Consider the following 20,146-nt stretch of genomic DNA (forward strand, 5'->3'; position numbering starts at 1 on the left):
AAGAACAAACATAAAACACTGATGAAAACATTGATAAGATCAGGAAAAAGAGGGGTTTTCTTTTGTTTCTCCAATCAAATGGTTTGTTCTTACCCTCCACAAAATCAAGGAATTGAGAAAGATGGCTGGAGTGCAGTGGGAAACGTGCATCAAATTCATATAACTGTGCAACATACTCCTACCCTATATCAGTGTCATTCTGCCATCCTCTATTCAAGCTATAAATGTTCTATTAACCAGCAGAGATTCTAGCAGAGTTTTAATTCCACAATGAAGATCACAAAAACAGTACCTCCTGGTTGTTGAAAGAAACCAGAATGTTAAACCAATATATTTCAGGGGTGGGAGGAGACTACCAATACCACATATTTATGGCTTTATGTTACAAGAATTAAATAAAAAAAGGCAGAGACAAGAAAATCACTTTTTTAAAATTTCACAATCACCAATTTGCTACAGAAAATGAGGCAAAACATTTATGCTAACAAATACATTAGGTGAATTACCACCTCAGCACATATCTGCTGATGGATATTCCTGGATTTTCACTCAATGAAGAGATTTATAACATACGTACGTATGAACTAAAATCACAAGAAGCAGCTCTCCAAGATCAATCTTCAATGTGCTCCTATTCCAATAAGCTATAAAGAGCAGTAAAAGGCAATATTCATTTAACACACCAAGAATCCAAATGACAAGATATCAGGTATTTATATTCCTCTAGAGATGCTCCTTCCCCGCCTAACAAAGGCACTTGACATGTAACTGAAATGGACAGTTAACTCAGGTACTGCCCTGGGCAACTGTTACCTTCCTAAAATCAGATGAAGAGGTGATTAAGTCCAATTACTCCTTCTCAATAAGCCTGAAACACAATGAATATATCATTAAGTTCTCTACTTTTGGCAGATGATATAACCAAAGAAGAAAAGATAATGTTGGTGTCCACAATGAATTGGCAGACTTGAGCAGTCAAGCATCTTCTCTCTGCACAATATATTCCTTGATGACTGTGTAATTTGTATTTAATTATAGGCAAATTAACCTTTCATAGAGTTTCAGGCACTAAGGTTCACTCCTCTTCTTCTCTTTTCTTACTTTTTTGTTCTTTCCCAAAGCCTTAGATGATTTCTCCGGTGAATTTGTATAATTCTTCTCTACTAGTATGTTTCTGGCACAGTTGTTGATATGTTTAAAGCGATCTGGTCCTAGCAGAATACCTCCATACCAGCGTGATACTACCACCATGACATTCCTCACATTCAAAATCTCCATGAGATGGAGAAGACGCCCACCAGCTGCTGTTTCCCCATCATCTTCACAGTCCTGTAAGAAGGTCTGTTTATCCTCACAATATATTCTGTAGGCGTAGATGTTGTGGGTAGCACTAGCTATTTTCTTATTCTCATACAATTTGGCAAGAACCATTTTCACCTGTTTAGGACAAACTACAGGAGCTAAGTGTGCCTGAAAAGTACTTCTTCGGTCTGTAATAGGAATGCCATGATCAATTGGAGGTAATTCTTCTATTTCTGTTTCATTTTCACTGATCTCAAAATCCAGTGCTTTAACTGAATATTCTGGCTGGCAAGCTAAAATGAAATCATCTTCACACTCAACATCTTCCTCTTCAGTTTTCTTCTTTACCTCAGGGCCTGTTTCTGCCTTATGAGATTTTTGTATTAAAACATCTCTTATTTTCTCCACCCATAGGTAGAGAATACTTTCACCAATATTCTGTATATATATTTCCTCAAGGCTATTCGATAAATCCACACGTTCTTGCCCATTAAGCCAAGGAGCTTTCAGTTCATAAATAGGTGGGGCTGTCTCTGGATATTCATTAGGTAGCATCACCTGCAAGCCAAGTGTCCATTTGGGGTCATCTTTATTGTCATTAATTTTAATATAGAATATTTTGGCACAGTTATCCATGACACACCATTCCTCGCCATATATAGCTGCCATTGCTTCAATTTCCTCATTCTGCCTCTGGTTGCTGCCTGGGTCTCTCCCAGCCATGCGGCCCGGAAAGCGGCAGACCAACAGCCGCCGGCCCAAGTCCAGAGCGGCTGCACCATTTTACATTCCCACCAGGAGTGAGTGAGTGTTCCTATTTCTCTACATCCTCTCCAACACTTCTAATTTTGTTTTCTAAATAGTGGCCATTCTGGTAGGTGTGAAGTGGCATCTCATTGTGGTTTGGAATTGCATTTCCCTAATAGTTAATGATGCTGAAGCATTTCATGTGCTGTTTAACCATTTGTATTTCCCCTTTGGAAAAAATATCTACTCAAGTCGTTGCCAGTTTTTAATTGGGTTGTTTGGCTTTTTATTGTTCAGTTGTAGGATCTCTTTATCTAGTCCAGATGTTAAACCCTTATCAGAAACATGGTTTTGAAATGTTTTCTTCTATTGAGTAGGCTGCTTGTTCATGACAAAGTCTTTTGATGCACAAAAGTATTTAATTTCAAAGAGGTCCCATTTATCTATTTTTTTCTTTCGTTGCTGTGCTTCAGATATAAAGTCTAAGAACCCATTGCCTACCACATTGTCTGGAAGATTCTTCCTACATTTTTAAAGTAAGCTTTTTATTTTGGAACAATTTTTGATTTACAGAAAAGTTGCAGAGGTGGTGCAGAGGAGTCCCTGTGTACTCTGCACCCAGTTCTCCCATTGCCATCATCTCACGTTACCACGGGACCCTTCTCAGAACTAAGAAACCAACATTGGGACCTTTCTACCAACTAAACTCCAGCCTTGATTTGGATTTCTCCAGTTTTCCTAATAGTTTCCTCTTTCTGTTCCAGGAGCCAATTTAAGTCACCACACTGCATTTAATTGTCACGCCTGCTTTGCCTCCTCTGGTTTGTGACAGTTTCTCATTCGTTCCTTGTTTTTCCTGACCTTGACACTTTTGACCGGGTTCTTTTGTAGGATGTGCATCAGCTGGGTTTGTCTGGGGTCTTTCTTATGAACAAACTGGAGTTCTGGGTTTGGGGCAACATCCCCCAGTGGCGATGTGCCTCTGTGCCCTCTCGGCACATCCTACCAGGGAGTGCACAAGATCTACATGGCATCACCAGTGATCTTAACATCACCACCTGGTGAAGGGAGCCTGTGCCAGGCTTCTCCACTATAAAGTTCTATTTTTCCCTTTCTACCTGCTGTTCTTTGGAGGCGAGTCACTAAGTCCAGCCCAATAGGGGAGGAGGGTAGGGGAGAGGGGAATATCTAATATTTGGGATTCTTCTGTAAGGAAAAATTTGTCTCCTCTCCTCCATTTATAAATAAATGATTAAAGGAATAGATATTAGTGCATAGTCATGAATATGTATCATATCCATTGGGTTATAATCCAATACTATATTACTTATTTTGTTGCATACGCTTTTCTAGTTTTGACTATTGCGAGCTTTTACAACAGCGCATCAACAACTATAGATTTGGCATTTGATGCTTTAATGTACGTTTTGAACCAGGATAGAAACAGGCTTTTTCTAAGGGATGAGACTTGCCTCAGTGTTACTTATGCCACTGATAACTGTGGCAATAAAGGCTACACTAACAATTCTGAACGTGACGGGCCCCACCCAGAGCCTGAGAGAGGGCTGAAATAACCACCCGTGTCAAAGCGCAGCAAGAATAATCCTGGGATGCTCACAAGCGCCCCCTCCCGATGTGGTTGCTGCAAAACTGCTCTGGAAGGGTAATGAGCTGGTCCTATAGAGAGGACACTGGCCTTAGCACTCTGCTGGCCCATCACCATCACAAACCTCCGGGTTCATAGAAAAGCCAGAAAACCAAATGGGTGACTATGGCTGAAAACAAAGCAGTCTTGAGATTTAGACAGACATTCAGGCAAAACCCCCATCCGTACTTTTAATTTGCTCTGAGCTTGATAGAGACACGTGGACAAAGAATATTTGTGATTTTTAAAAAAAGGCCAAGAAAACACTGTTAAGTTCTTGGGCTCCCACCCCCACTCCACCAGCAGACAATTTATTCTCCTGATGGGAAAGTTATTTCTCACCTTTGCATCTGAAATCAAACCAGTGATAAGGAAGAAAACTTATTGGATGTATGGAGAGTTGCCCATGAATCTAAATTACCATTGAAAAGGCCATTCTTGTATTTTAAGGATTCATGAATGATTATTAATAAATCAAATACAAATAGAGAAGAAAACGGGCTTTCGTGATGATTTCAGGGTTCCTGCTGGCTGGCTCCTACTGTAAAGTGATCTGTATTCAAGACTGCGTGTTTGGGGGTGTGGTTTTCCTTCTCAAGGTCAAGTGTGTCATCGAGTTTTCAGTCATGGGTTTGGACAAATGACAGTTTAAAAGCCAGGGGCATTGTCCCTAGGAGTCCTTTTCGTTTCAGGTGCAGATTAATTCCCGAGGCAGTGAATCCTGCCCCGCCTCCAGTCCCAGCGGCGTGTGACAACTTTCTTCCTAACGACTAGTGAACGGCAGATATTAGTTTTGGTAATGAGTTCTCAGCTGGGCACATCTGCCAAATTCCCACAGCGCTCCCCATGGTGGAGCTGCCTTTTAAACAACTTCTAACGGAATTTAGAAGCATTCAAGTACATGCACCAAAACCACACTTTTGCACACGCGCTTGATGGCTTCCAAAGAACACATTGCAGTTTCACATACGCTAGGTGGTGCAAACGCAGGCATTCTTAGGGACCTGCGTGTCCCAAATAAGTCAGGCGCTAGGACCGCCACTGTATTCTCCCAGCCTGAGTTACGGAGGTCTTTTTGTCCGTTACACCCATGCATGTAATCAGTGATTGTTCCTATTGTAAATCCCAGATTCGCCATCTGTATGCACCAAAGGGCTGGGCAGTTGTTAATACCCAGACCCTGTGGGATTAATCTGCAATTTCACACTAAATGATTTTTAAGTATAATTTGTTACAATGATACAACCTTTAGAAACGTCTAAAAACAAACAGCCTGGATTGTGACATTGCCATAAAAAGCAGAAAGTGTCCAAGGAGTGCTGTATTTGAACAAGTTTGTGTTACTGATTTATATTCACTTCACTTTAGACACAAGTAGGAAAGAATATGAAAAATATTTAAAAAAAACAACAACAACACACACACACACAACAAACCAAACTGTCTGGGTCCAGAACCTCAGGAAGAGGATTTTCATAAGTAAAAATGCTTTTTACAAGATCTGAGCACACAATTGTGATAAGACTGAAGGCAGATTTTCTGAGCAGTTCTTCAAAACCACTTGAGTTGTCTGGTGTTTGCAGGATAAAGTCGCTGGCAATGAAAAATTTGAGGTTCGATTCTCTGTTGAGCAACGAACTGTTAAAGGTCTTTCTGCAGACAAAGGAGAAACCCTTGAGGCAGTCTGATATTAAAAAGAGCTGTGTGTTAAAGGAAATCATTCCTTTCTGTGAGGCATTCTTTTTAAATGTTTTAGTTGATTACACAAAAGGCATTACTCCTATCACAAGTTAAAGTGCTAGGAATTTCAAACTCTATTCAAAAGAGTATAGTTATTTGAAATGAACTCAAACCAAAGCAAGAAAACCAGAGATATTTTCACCTACCCTATAAAGAATGAAGCCTTGCTCATTACATTGGGACACTTATTTTCCTGAACTTTTTACAGTGGGTACAAATGTTCCTTTTTATGAATTACGTGGTTGAGATGTTAGATCCAGTCATTAACAGTTGTAAAATGTCTTCAAGTCCAGTTTGCTCGGTTTGTTTTTTTTTTAATCATAATCTACACCATGAATTAAATGTGCAACTCCTATGATGGGGCCAAAGACTATAGAGTAAAAGAAACTGCCCGGGTTGTAGCTGCAGTCTTATCAGCTGGACCTGCCTTACTCTAGACCATGGCTTATAAAAGATGCCTAAACTGTCCTGCCCATGGGAAACCTCTCGGTACAGCAAAATAGAGGCAAGCAAAAAAAAGTCCCCTAACACTTTCTAGTAGAACAGATAAGATGTGCCAAATCAGAGGTATTTCCTCTTCTCTATTGGTGGGTGCAATAATGCCCACCTCACATCATCATAAGGAAGACCGAGCAAGATGTACAAGCACGTAGCACATTGTCAGGTAAAATATATATATATATTTGTATTAGTTACCGACAACCTTTCTGACGGCCAGCATAGGGCAATGACTGCACTTGAATCTTGGAGGAGGCCATAGGACATCATAAAAGTTCAAAGCTATGACAGTATCCCCTTCCTGGAAGTTTTCCATGGGATTAGCATCCCTTTATTAGATAAGATGTATGACAACTATAAGCAGCAGTACATCTACAAGCTCACTCCCTAAAATGCCAATACACAACCCTCTTGATGGATGTACTAACGCAAGGAAAAGCCGATCGAATTGTGAATTCACCAACACAAAGGATGCCAAGTGCCCCCCCACACAGATGGCACAGAAACAGATCAGTTATGAGTCGTCAGGAGTGAAACGAAAATTCACATCTAGAAAAAGTGGGTAGAAAGAGCAAAGGATCAAGACTTGCTTCTTCTATATAACCCAGTTGCCACAAACTAGAATGAGAAAACAGGCCAGGGTGGATGACATGCATTTCCTAAAAAGTATGTTCTCTCAACTTCTCAAAACATACATCCTTCCTGTTCCCCCTTTGGATAGCAATAAGGGCACACACACTCACAAAAAACAAACAACACCCAAAAAACATTTTACTTCCCCCCTCACTCTGTTTTAAGAAAAGCAAGGGCCCACGGTCAAAGACAAGTAGGAAATGACCCTAGGCTTTGGGGTTGGGTCTATGGCAAAATGGGCCAGGAGTGATCATCCTATAATAAGGACCAGTTGCACTGGGTCCCAGCTGATGGCCACCTGGTGGGATTGTGGGCCCAGCATAGTCAGCTTTTCAGATTTTTCAAGAAAAGCTGGAAATGCCAACCTGAAAAGATTTAAAAAGGCTGGCATAGAACATAAAAGTTTTAAAAGAAAGCCCGTGAGCCAAACAAAGCCTGTCCAAAGCTCACTGTGGTTTGCAGGACCACCTGGTTCAGGATCTCTGGTAAAAAACCAAAAGAAAAAGATATACAACGAAAATGGAATGCAGGAATTGTGGGATAGTCAGTCACAGTTCTGTCAAATAACATGGACTCGGATTAGATGTGGAGTTGTGTGTAAACTGGAGCAATGTGCTATGCACAATATGAGAGATATACAAAATGGCCAGATTAAATCAATTATAGAACTCAGAGGTAAGGTAACTTTGCTGTAACCAGTGATGGCTGATTTTTCCTCATGGAAAAAATGAGGATAAGGACTTAGAATAGGAGAGATTATGGATTCTAGTCAGAAGACAAGGACCCTGAATATTTTAAATATATAAAACTTGAGAGAGCATCAGCTAAATTCTCCCAGGATGCCAGGGAGAGACTGTGTCAAACCTTTCAGCTCACTCGAGAACTGATGAGTAAATACAAATCCGGTTGGTTTGAGAGCATCTCAAAATGACTCAATTGATTCCTTACTTTCTCCAGGTGAATCTAGTTATAAAACAATGAGAACCTTCAGAAATACAAAATCACCTGGAAGCACAGCCCTTGTGTGTTGAACACCAACTATGTGTTAGGTGCTGTCTCTAAGCCTCGTGCAGGCCTGAAAGGTGGGTGTTGTTACTCCCATTTTAGAGATGGGTAAACAGAGGTGTCGGAAATAACTCGCCCAAAGCCACAAAGCAAGGGACAAGCAGCACCGAAACTTAACCCTGTTCTGCCTCACTGAGTAGTAGTCCCAAAGCCCTCCTCCCAGAGAGTGTAAACTGTACCTGTAATATTAATTTAGAGGTACATTTAAGAAGTCTGCCATGGCGGGTAAAAAATGGGCGGTTCTGAATAAATACTGATTAATATGGAGTTACTATGTTAAGATGCCATGGATTATTCACATTCCAAAAATAAAACGTGTTCAAGGTTAAAATTATGCCAAGCAATTTGATATGTCTCTGATGATTCAGAAGGTACTTCAGAATTTCAGGACCCAATCAATATCAGTTAGTAGAATAACAATATAAGTAACAGTAACACCAATCAAGAGAAGTCCAGGTAGACCAACTTATTAAAATATTGTAGGCACCTGTTTTAGTCGATCTGCATTGTGTTTTTAGACTGAAGCCAAATAGGAAAGATAACAGTTGATAAGAAGTTCAGGTGCTGTCATTACAAAGATGCACCACTGATATTGATACAGCATTCCTTTATGTTTTTCTCAAAGCACTTATTTTATCTTTGCATTCATCCACATATCACAATTGGATATAAATATGTTTGTTAAGGCATCAGAAAGTTGATTGTCCATATTAAATGTAATGTTTGTTAAAGTAGCAGAAACTTACTTGTCCACATTCAACAGAAATTTTGCTGTTTACGTACATGGACTTTGCATTCGAATTCAAGGATGAGTCACAGAATATCACAGAATTTCAGCACTGAGTGGGTCTAAGAGGATTAATTTAACTTGTTTCTGATTTGTGAGTCCCTTTTATTTCTGCTCAGCCTCTACATCAACAACTCAGTCAAGGGACATTTTCTACCATTAGAGTACCTGTGCCAGCCTGGGATGGCTCTAATTGTTAGAAAAGCTTTCCTTATACTGAGTTAAAATAAGCCCCAGAACCTTCAACCCAGTGATCCCGACTCTGTTTTGTGGAATCCCGGAGCAAAATCCTCTAGTTTAGTCTGTTAAAAAAAAAAAAACAAACTCAAAAGAAACCATAACAAAACCTTTTCATAAAGAAATGCATGGCTATATTTAAAAAAACAAACAAAAAAAACACAACAAAACCAAAACCAAAAAAAAAAAAAAAAAAAAAAAAGCCTAAAAGAGGTTATAAAGAGAAGGAAAGAAAAGATTCTGAAATTTGCTCTTGTATATTTGTGGGTCATATGCTGTGAACAGATTTAATTTTATTAGCTACTGACAGACTTTCTGAGAAGTAGAATTGGACAAGACTGAACTGGATCTGGAAGGAGACTGTAGGATATCAGAAGGGTACAAAGACGCTATGGCATTCCCTGCCTGGAAACATCCAAGAGTTTAGCATCCCTTTATTAAAAAAGATGTATGACAACAATTATAAGCAGCAGTTCCTCTACAAATGCACTCCCAAGAAGAATGATAATACACGTATCAGTCATGCCTAACGGGAGCAAAGAAGATCAATCTGTGTACTTTCATGGTCTCCCACAAGAAAAAAAAATTCTGTTTTCAGAAGCTGATTTTAGACATTTAAAAATGGCTTTACAGTGTTAAAGAAGTGTACATTTTATGAAATCTAAATGAGAAGTTACATTTAAAGGCAGCATAAACTATGGAGAGCAAGTAGTGGGTAAGCTTTCCATTGAGAACTTTCTTCTAAGAAAATGCCACTGAATTAGTTTCTAGCTATTAACCAAAACAAGGAAAAAAAAATGGCTGTAAATTCCCGGACAGCTTACTGTGTGCCAGCCCCAGGCCAGGGTGCCGCAGTTACAGAAAGGTTGTTTTAGAAATTGATGCTCCGCAGTTCACTGGACCAGCCAGTGGTCAGACTAGAAGAAAAAGAACTGAGTATTTATTGCTACAAATCCTGCATTCCTGACCCAGACCCTCTTTCCTCCTCACCACCGGAAAATCAGAACAATAAGTAAAACAAAAGTCAAGAACTGAGGAACGAGGACAAGAAATAGTTGGGACCCATAATGATAACCAAGCCTTTTCTTCATCACGTTAAATTTTAAACAAATTAAATCTTTGAACTTGCCAAGTGAGTTAACAAATCTCAATCCTTCAGTACCAACACTGCATCTACACAAGGCATGTGAGGAACCAGTCTTCCCACGTTATGGCTGTTGATTTTAAGCTCATCATCAACATCACAAAAATTATTTCATGTGCACCTTAGGCCCAAACGAACAAGCCACATAATTGTACTGCCAAACTATCAAAATCTAAGACACACACGATCAGATGAGAGTATTTTCGACTACAAAGAACTGGAAAATAAAGTAGAGAAGCCACACACTTGTTGCTTTTGTCCCCTTCTGCAAGGTTTCCTGGACAATCAGAACTCTGGCAAATCGGTTTTACCTTAAGTCTTGCGGAAGGCTTGCTGGGAGAGAATCTTAGGCGCATTTGCAAAATCAGAATCAATTTAAAGCTCAGGAGCCTCTCCCTCCACCCAAGCGTAAAGTGCCGTAAAGCTATGGAAACAGGTGAACTTCATAGCCTTTCATTTAAAAAAGAAAAAAAAAGTTATTGGCAATCTTTATGACACTAAGAGTAATACAGGTGTCCCTGACTTGCTTGATCACCTGAGACACTTGCTGTGTCCCAAGCCTTCTCTTTTATAACGCTAATTCCCTCCCCACCAGGTGATTCTTATAAGTCAGCAGGCTTGAGAAATACCTTACATTCATAAAAGGGTAAATAAACATTAATATAACAAACCAAAGAAGGGTTTCTGCTAAGCTACCTGGGTAGGTGTTTGAGTGGTAACATTTTCACCAACCAATCCTGAAGCAAAAAACTCAGAACAATTCTTTGGTCACATGACCACCACAGAGCCTGGCCAAAAATCCACACAGAACAGAAAAGTACTCAAAGGGGAGTTTCAAGAACATTTGGAATCTCTAAAAAATTTTTTTTCACCTTTTAATAAAGGGTCCTTGCTTTTCTTTTCCATAGTGCTCTAGTCCACAGAATTTACGGACTTGATGCCTTTTATTTAAAAAGCTTTACTGAATCCATCAGCTTTCTGAAGATTTTTTTTCCCAAATCACTCTAAAGATACAAAATTATACCTTAATGAAAAGGACTTATCTCAAATTAGGTTGTCAAGTTACCCCCCATTTCCTTACAACTCCACTCAGGATTAACAAAAATAAACACAAATACTTTGAATGCTTTTTTGTTGTTGTTGATGGCTTAGGTGCATTTTATTGGTTTTCTTGAATGCTTATGATTTAACCCTTGAATTAATTATAGGTCATACAGGGATATTCAAAACAACATAAACTATGTAAACTGCCTTTATAACCAGCCAAGACATGAATTTATTAAATATATGCAAGTCAGAGAAAGATGAAAACTGAGAAAACATCATGAGGGTGACTTAATATCTGTAAACTAAAACCTTTCTCCTAGAGAATGCAAACTGATCTATTTACTCCTGGCGGAGGAGAAAGAAGTAAGGGCACCCAGGGGCTACAAGAAAAACCATTCCGGAGGCCATCTGAAAGAAAAATGAAATCCTGGCACACCCAGCCCGGGGAGCCCCGCGCCCTTCCTGGCTGCAACACCCGGGTAAGAAAGCCTTCCAAACCACAGGTGCGGAGTCACGGTGCCCCTGCCCGCCGCGGGATAAACAACGCGAAGGCAGCTTCAAGAAGCATCCGAGGCCCGAGGCTGACTTGGCCAAGGCGCCGCAGAAACTTGAGTTGCAGGTGGGCGCCATCTGCGGAGCCGGCTTGGCTACGACTGGAATCCCGGCTCTGCTACTTCCTGGCCGTGCGCCCTCGGCCGGATCACCACCGCTCTCAGAACCTCAGTTTCCCCACATACAAAAAGGGAACCATCCTGTCTCCTAGGGGGGCTGGTGTGATGCATACACGAGAATGAGGCCAAGATCAAGAAATAAAAGTGGCGGTGACTATTGTAGTGATCACGGTCAATTAATTATTCCAACGTGAGCGAAGGCGCTGGAAATGCAAACTTTGCCAGGGGACCAAACTAATTCACGTCCCCTAAGGTGGCCGAGGCTGGCCGAGGAGACCTTTGTCCGCGCCGGGCCCCTCCCGCCGTGCCCGCCGCCCGCGGTCCGCGCCACCTTTCCCGCGGCGGCGCGGCGCGGGCCGGGCGGCGGGGAAGGCGGGAGGGCGGGCGCACGGGCGGGCCACAGCCCCCAACGGCTCGGTTCGGCTCGCCGCGCCGGATCCTCCGCCGCCCGGCGGTGCCACGCTCGCCCCGGGCCGGCTCACCCTCCGCGCGGGGCAGGGGGCGCAGCGCGCGTCCTCACCCCCGCGCTTCGGCCCCGATCTCCTTGCCCCCCGCGGCTCCAGCGGGTGGAGGCGCCCGGGGCGAGGGCTCCCCAGCCCGCAACCCCTTCCCGCCGCGCGCCGGTCCGCGCGGGCGTAACTTTCTTAAAGAGACAGGTGGTCGGCATCTGAGTCTACCTGGGGCCCCGATTTGCCTCCTGGCCGGTCCCCGCATTGGAGGAAGGGAAGGGGTTACAACAGATCTCTCCGCTCACCCACCGCCTTCTCCCCTAGGCCAGTGCCGGATTGCAAGTTTTAATGCACCCAGCATCCTTTTGCAACTTAATTTCTTTTGGCCTAAATCACCCTCCCACTGCTCCTCAACGCATGCTCGCGGACATGCAGTTGCTGCAATCGTTGGCAAAGTTTGCAGAGGGAGTCCCTGTCCCTGCCCCCTTTGCCATTCTCCGCCCCCCCCTCCCGCTCCGACCCCAACCCGGAGCCACGGGGCGTGCAAGGCTCGCTGCTGCTGGGAAACGCCCGCTGCAATCCCCTTGACCCTGCCCTGTAACTGACCCTTGGGGAAAAAGCCCCCCGCACGGCTACTGCGCATGCTCTGTGCTGGACAGCTCCAGAGAGGGAAATTTAAAAACGGTTCGAGCTGCGACGGCGGCCAAATTGCGGAACGCGAGGGGTGAGCGCGAGGGAGCCCCCCTCCGGACCCCGCCCGCCCCAGGAGCCTCGCAGCGGCGGCCCGGCGAGGATCGGCTCCAGGTACCGCCTTGCAGGGTCTGCTTTGCTCCCTGCTCCCGGGCAGGGTCCTGCTTTGCATTTCCAGGGCCGAGACCCGGGGCGCGGGGGCTGCGGGGTGGGCCCTCTGCTCACCTTTTCTCCATTCTGGGAACCCATGAATGAATGACTTTTGGGGCGGTCTCTATGTTCGTTTCAGTCCAGGAATTTGAGAATCTTAGGGAAGCTTGATTTTTTTTAAAGGATGTGTGTGTGTTGCAGGGTGGGGGTGAGTGTTGAATTGGTTTTCCAGCAAGGGTATGTGGCATTTCTGAAGGCATTTCCGGGATAGTAGACACGCGAGTATTTTTCCCTTTGCAGGTGGGAAAATTAGCAACCCCAGAGAAACCTACATTACACACCAAGCTGCCCCTTTCTTTCATTTTTTTATTTTCATAGTGGTCATAACTGAACTGCAGTTGAAAATATGAAGTTTGGAAGGGAATAAATTTTTTCCAAGTCCTATTTTGCAAGTCCACATTTTCCAATGCTTGACCTTTGGATTCTAGAGTTTTCTCCTTGCCCTTCCCCCATTAAAGAACATGGAATTCTGATCCCTTCTCTTCATTTGCAACCTGCTAAAACCCTGTAGAATTGCCCTGGGAAAGTTACCTATGACGGTCAGAAATCCTCTAATACGTGTCTTTCTTTTCTTTTCTTTTTTAAAATGTTATTTTAGATTTTTGAACCCCATCCTTCTGAATTGTGGGAAAACTGTGGGTTTCTGCCCTGCCCGTGTTGTCGCTGATGGTCGTTTTGTTTTCTGCTTGTCTTTCCCCAAGGAGATGATAGAAAGTGACATCTCGTCCATGATGTCAGGAATTATTCGAAATGTAGGGCAAAATCACCATTCCTCTCCACAGGAATACAGGTGAGGGCTTCAACAATAACATTTATTTTAAAAATTGTTTAACGTGTTTATGAGCTGTTTCTGGTTTCTGCAACTGCCCAAGAGCTATTGTAACATTAAATTCTGTGATTTTGCAGGAGAGCCTGAAGGTCTCCGTTTCAAAGTAGGCCTCTCTGAGGGGGCCTGAGCTCCTGGCCTGGAGCAGGGGGTCTGCTCAGGGCCTGCAGCCCCTCATCCCCTCCAGGAGAGGTCCCCTTCTGGGTTAGAGCCTGGTGAATGTTAAGATGACAACAGGAGCCATTGCTTTCCCTCCAGTGCTCCAGGAAATGCCCCCCAAAAGTTTCATGGGGACAGTTGGCTTAAGTCCTTGGATATTTGGGAAAGTTGTGAATCAGAACTCCTAGGTTCTTAGCCCGGCTGTGTGACTTTTAGCAAGTCCCTTGCCCTCTCTGAGCCTCATTTTTTCATCAGTTACATGATGCTGTTGAATTAGATGGCTTAAGTTCTCTTCTAGGCTTCATGTGTTTGAAGAATAAATCTGATAGAGACTGACAGCAAAATGAAATTATTTTCTGCGACAAGGTGAGGCAAGGTACAAGTGACATTGTGGGGGTGGTCCTCAGTGCCCCTCTCTTTTTGTCTTCACACCTCAGAACTGGAGGGGGTCAACTAGTCAAGCCCCATTTTACGGATGGGGATACTGAGGCCAAGAGAGGAGAAGAGGCTTGTCTTAGGTCACAGGGTGACCAGGAAGGAGGAGGAGGAAAAGGGAGGACGTGGGGTCCCCTACAAACCTCTCTCTCTTGGGTCCCCTGGAGGCCTGACCTGGTTCCCAGATCCCCACCCCCCCAGGCAAGCACCATGCCACTGGGTAGAAGGGGACACTGCCCAGATTATGGAGTGGGGACGGGACTCTGGCTGGCCCAGGAAGAATGGGCTGTCACCTCGGATCAGCTCTGTTTGCCCGGGGGGCTTTCTGTCCACCCCTCCTCCTCTGGACACCGAAACTCACCAGCAGTGCCTTGGGGGACAGAGGGGGGCTGCTTCCCGGGGCCGAGGGGCCTAGGGGCTGCCTTCTCAGATCTGAACAAGAGCACACGTTCAAACAGACTTGCTGAGAGCCTGCTGTGTGCTGTGTTCCTGAGCACCTACCAAGTGTCAGCCGCCCTCACTCCCCAAGGTCATGCAGCCAGTGCTAAAAGCGTGTAAATAATGGCAGGTGGGGTGGGGGAGGCATTGGGGTTAAGCGCTCAGGCTCTGGAGTGTCTGACAATCCCAGCTCCTCTGGCCCCGTGGTGCGCTCAGAGCCTCAGTTTCTTCATCTGTGAAATGGGAGAAGATCTAGTACCCACTGCATGGAGTTGCTATGACGATTAAATAACAACTTCTGATTCTGCCACTTGCCAGTTGAGTGACTTTGGGCAGTTTCACCTCTGAGCTTCCGTTTCTTTGCCTGTACAAAGGGGATAATAAAAGCTAACTCTGAGGGTTAAATAAGATATTATCTCTGAAAGTGCCTGGCCCTCTGCAAGCACTTGATGTATCTAGGGTGAACCTGCCCACTGGAAGCCAGTGAGAGACCTGACTTTCTGCCAGGCTGGCTGCAAGAGTTCATGGATTCTCACTGTTGCCCTCTTAGCATCCCATACAATCACGGGAGGCAGGAGAGTTTGAGATCTGAGCAGCTCCGAGTGAGACGCAAATTCAAAATCCAACTTTGGACAGGTCACTTGTCCTCAACTTTAAAATGGGCAGACTTAGGGCATGTCCCTCATGTGACTGCTGAGAGAATTAAGTAAATTAAGGTCACAAAGCACAAGACACGTAACTAGTAGTTGCTGTTGTCACTAATTACATTAAGGAGTCAAGCTTTCTGCAAGGGAAGGGGTCTATGGAGGGTCTTTTGTGTGTATGTGCGTGCATGTGTGTGTGTGTAAGTCCAGGGGAGAAGGGGTAGCCCCAAATCCAGATACTGGAGGCATCTGCACAATAGAGGCTTTCATCAGGATAGGACTCAGAAGCCATGAGTTCTTAGCCCTGCATTGTCTTCGCCAGCCCAGCTCACAAACTGGAGCACTGGGTAACTGCCCCTTTGCAGAAACAGGGCAGGGCAGGCAGAGAGCTTGCTGGGGGCCGGGCAATGCTAGCCGGTTCACTCATCAGCTGAGGGGGGAGGGGGCGGTGGCTGGAGCAGCAGGCTTCACCCCAGCAGCATTGAACCCCTGCCTCTCAGTGGGTCCAGGGTGCCCAGCCTGGCACAAACATTTCCTAAATCACATGGACTTCAGGGCCGTTTTCTTGTGTTGAATAGCCAAGGTATCCAGAAGGCAGAATTAAATAATAATAGTAATAGTAATAGCAGCATCTGGTGGTTTCTTAGTCCTTCCCTACCTGCCATGCTCCATGCCAGGCTCCCAGCACGAATCAAATCCCACAACCACCCCATCTAGGTAACACTCCTATGGTGCCCATTTGACAGATGAGGAAACTGAGGCTCGGCCAGGTTAAATGGCTTAACAAGATGACGCAGGTAGTAAGGCACAGAGTGGGTACTCAGCCTGTGACAAGCTTATTCTGCTGGCACAGAATAAGTCCCTCCACCATCTCATGGCTGTGTGACCCCAGGCAAGTCACCGCCCCTCTCTGAGCCTTGGTTTCTTTGTCAATGAAATGTAGCCAGGAGAGAACCTAACTCGCAGGTCTTTGCAGGTCGTTGGGAAGATTCTGCACTTTGCCAGAGGGATCACTTTGTCAGCTTTCTCACGGAAGGGGAGGTTTTATGATTATGCAGTAACTCCCCTGGCTTCCAACCACCCCCATTTTTCTCTGCATAATAGCTCAGGAGAAGTATATGGGCTTCTTACTCCCTTTCCCCAGACTCCAGAGAACAGCTCCAAGGACCACTCAGGCTGCTGATCCAGCCTCCGTCTGGCCCCCCTGCCCCTCCACCCCCTGGGGCTGCTTTTGGCCGTTAACTTTCAATGGCTGGGCTGGGAGGGCGGCGGCAGCTGGAGGCGGCTGCCCTGTCCCCGGGGAGCTGATGGGAGTCAGCGGTGGGGCCCTGACAAATTGGCAGCATCTTCCCTGCCGCCGCCACCAGGGCTGGGGTTGGGGGTGGGGGGACACGGCTCTGATCTCCTGGGTGGATGACAAACACAGCTCATACTCATCAGGAGCCAGCGGGCTTCCCCTTAGCTCAAAGGCCCGGGAGGGCCGTCTACCCTTAGGAACACCGACAAATAATTACAATTATTAAGCACCGACTGTGTGTGCCAGGCATCTGCTAAGCTCCTTAGCAAATGCATCGTCATACTTCATCTTTCCTACAGCATCCCCCAAGGCAGGTGCTACTATTATCCCAATTTATAGACAAGACGAGACACAGAGATGCCACTTGTCAGAACCAGATTTTAACCAACGGCTCAAACTTTTGGACCTTCTAGATTTTACAGATTGGGAAACTGAGGCCCAGGGGGATGAGAAAAGGCAGGCTGCCGGCCCCTTGGAAATTCTTCCTTTCCCTGGGCCGTGAGCTCAGTGGTTCTTGCTGATCCTTGTCCAACTTTTCACTTCCCAAACCCTCAGTCCCTCCCCAAGAAGTGAGATGATCTTGGGCAAAATGCTTTACCCCCTCTGGACCATGGTTTTCTCATCTCTGAACCACAGAGCTGGGCACCCAGTGGTAGACAGTAAATGTTTTTTGGACAGCTGGTTATTTGGATAAATATCACATGAAAAATAGCACGTCCGTGAGGATGCAGAGAGGCTTTTTGCTCAATAATGGGGAGGGGGCGACACACCTGTTCTTTTCACCCTGAGCCCCATGCTGAGCCTTGCATGGGCTGGTTTCTCCCCCACATCAGAGAGGCTCCACCCATCATTGTCACCTCCTCCTGGGGTGGCATCTGTCAGGGGCACTGGCCATCCCACCTCCCAGGGTGCACAGTTCTTTAGGCTACTGGTGGGCAAGGAGGGGAGAGGCAGGCCCCTGGGTCCCCTTTGAGACCTTGCACTTCCACCTCCAGAAACACACACACACACACACACACACACACACACACACCAAGTCCTGAGCCAGCTGTTGTTCTAGAAAGGAAAGATTCCCTTTTGCAAGTTCCTAATCAAATCATTTCATGTTCCACTCACTCTCAGCCCAGTTGGGGATTTCTGAGCTTGCTAAGTCGCATTTCTTTTCTTTTTCCTGTCAACGGTTACAAAAGGTATTACAAAAGCTATGTTGGCTAAATAAACACTTCCTTGAGAGGCTTAATCCCTTTTCTGGTAAAGGTTAAATTAGAAACAAGCTCAGCTTGGGGGGATGTAACAGTGCCTTACTAGCCACATCCTGAAGGTGAAACCACCTCCTTGTACAAATCAGGGTGAAGGTGACAACCCAGGTAGGAGAGGATTTGCCTCTGCTTGGCTAGGAAGGAGATCCAACTCCATGGATGCTTGTGTGCCGGCAAACCCTCCTAGTGCTGACGCAGGGCAAGAGGAGGGAGCGCAGATAGAAGGAAGCAAGAAATGTGATTTGAGCACCTGCTGTGTGCCAGACCCTGTCTCCTCACCGCTGCCCCCTGTGGTAGGAATTAGTCCATTTTACAGATGGGGAAACAGGTGCAGAGAGGCCAGGTCTTGCTCAAATACAGCTAATAAAGGGTTGAGATGGGATTTGGACCCAAAACAGTTTCCACTGCACAGTTGCAGTGTCACCTCTAAAGAACCCAAAGATAGGAAATGAAGAGTTAAAAGTGGGCTCCAAACTTCAGATACATAGGCAGATATCGCCAAAGAAATGAATCCATCAGAAATATGGATGACCCTGTGTTGGTCCTGTAAATACCACAAGGGCAGTGGCCATGGGGTGCAGTTCTCTTTGGGTGGACAAATATTTGTTGAGTGAAAGAACAAAAGCCCGAGCTGGTCACTCTGGGTCTCTAATGAGATCTAAGATACGGTCATCTCTGTTCTTCAGGAGCTTAGATTCTAGAAGGGTAGGAGGAGGGTGGGGAAGGACAGACCCACTAATTTTACTGGAGTAAAATTAGTGGGTGATTAAAGCAGTCTATGCTATGTGCAGACACTAAGGGCGTGAACCATTCCGAGGAGGGAAAGACTGGAAGGCAGTGGGCTGGTCCAGGAGGGCTTCCTGGTGGAGGTGGCATCTAAGCTGAGCAGGAAGTGGATGAAGATTGGCAACGCAAGATATGTTGGGGATGGGCTGGGCTTGGGGGGTCCTTCCTCCCTTTCCTACTCCTGCAGGTATGTAGTAAATGCCCATGGGGTACCAAGCCCTGTAGTGGCTGCCAAACAAAAGAGAGGGCCTCCGGGTCCTTGCCCCTCTAGAGCGAAAAGACTGGATACATATATAAATGAATACCTCATTTGCAAACTGCTAACTGTTCTGCAGGCACACACACTGGATACTAGATAGAGAAGGACTCCCAGGAGAGGGGGTGGCCAGGGAGGGCCTCTCACAGGAGGGGACATTTAGGCTGAGACCAGAAGCATGAGTAAGAGCCAGCTGTGCACTGAGCGCATGGAAGAGCAATCCAGGCTGAGGGAACAGTGTATGCAAAGGCCTTAAGATAGGTGAGAACTTAGAATGTTTGAGGAACTTAAAGATGGACAGGTTTGCTAGTACAGAGAGCACAGGAAGCAGGGGGCATGAGCAGAAGGGAAAGAGGTGGATAGGGGCCAGATCATGGGGAGTTTGAATCTTATTCCCCTGGTGGATTTAAAGACAGGATCTGACGTCCTCGCTAAAAAGTCACTGTGGCTGCTGGGTATTAAATCCATCCATTCCACAAACACTTCTCATGTCCTCCCTGCACCTGTGGTTTAACCATCCTGAACCAAGAGCCAGGCCCTGTTACCACCCCTCTGTGGTACAAGACAGAACTGAGGCTCAAAGATGAGAGTCATCTGCCTGACATGCCCCCGTTGGGAAAGAAGCCAGGATGGGATTTGGGTCTCCCCAGGCTTTCCCCTCCTGTGCCTTGCTACTGGCTCACCTTCCATTTCTCGAGCAACATGGAGGATTAAATAAAGACATTGTTAATTAAAGTTGGTTGGGTTTGTCCCCCTGTCAGCATAGGATGGCAGCCGTGGACCCCAGTGGGATCTCGCCTTGCCCAGGGCCACCACTGGGTCCCCTGACCAGAGACCCTGTCATCAGAGGGGCACCCAGCAGCCTGATCCTTTTAAAAACAATATAATAATGTTTTACCCTTCCTATCCACTTAATTTATTTCACCTAAACTGGCCAAGCCAAACTGGGGGTGGGGAGGTAGGGATGGAGTTAGGGTGTGTCCCTGATTTATCTCACCCCTCTGGCCTCAACCACCCCTTCTGTGAAATGGGTGTGGTAAACAGCCACCCCACAGGCTGTCAGGAGGAGCCCGCAGACCTATAAGGGCTGATGGGAAGCTGGGCCTGGGTGGGGTAGGCCTCTCCGCCTTTAAGGACAATCAGTCCAACCCATGTTCTCAGGTCAATTAGAAAGTCATCTC

General features: G+C 45.6%; 3 protein-coding genes across 4 annotated transcripts in view; 1 reads left to right on the forward strand and 2 right to left on the reverse strand.

The window, feature by feature from the left end:
• The window catches only part of MYO1H (myosin IH), a 124,655-nt gene extending 114,379 nt beyond the window's left edge, over positions 1-10,276 (reverse strand). Inside the window, exon 1 of the mRNA XM_037817331.1 lies at positions 10,110-10,276. Within this exon, the coding sequence (XP_037673259.1) occupies positions 10,110-10,154 (45 nt within the window). The 5' untranslated portion in view covers positions 10,155-10,276. The remainder of the gene's footprint in view (positions 1-10,109) is intronic.
• On the reverse strand, positions 1-14,729 carry LOC119519594 (protein IMPACT). 2 transcript variants are annotated; one of them, XM_037817325.1, is made up of 2 exons: positions 14,724-14,729; positions 1-2,075 (listed from the first exon to the last, which is right to left on the reverse strand). In XM_037817325.1, exon 2 carries the CDS (start codon positions 2,023-2,025, stop codon positions 1,069-1,071), a length of 957 nt encoding a protein of 318 aa, XP_037673253.1. In that variant the 5' UTR covers positions 2,026-2,075; positions 14,724-14,729; the 3' UTR covers positions 1-1,068. The 2 variants fall into 2 exon arrangements, with proteins under 2 accessions (XP_037673253.1, XP_037673254.1); XM_037817326.1 differs by lacking the exon at positions 14,724-14,729 and having other exon boundaries at positions 1-1,860; positions 1,946-2,044.
• FOXN4 (forkhead box N4) overlaps positions 12,742-20,146 on the forward strand; it is a 23,130-nt gene continuing 15,725 nt past the window's right edge. The window contains exons 1-2 of the mRNA XM_037817324.1: positions 12,742-12,769; positions 13,567-13,655. Coding sequence (XP_037673252.1) covers positions 13,570-13,655 — 86 coding nt within the window. The 5' untranslated portion in view covers positions 12,742-12,769; positions 13,567-13,569. The remainder of the gene's footprint in view (positions 12,770-13,566; positions 13,656-20,146) is intronic.

This window comes from Choloepus didactylus, chromosome 23, assembly GCF_015220235.1.
Source record: "Choloepus didactylus isolate mChoDid1 chromosome 23, mChoDid1.pri, whole genome shotgun sequence".
Taxonomy (NCBI): Eukaryota; Metazoa; Chordata; class Mammalia; order Pilosa; family Megalonychidae; genus Choloepus; species Choloepus didactylus.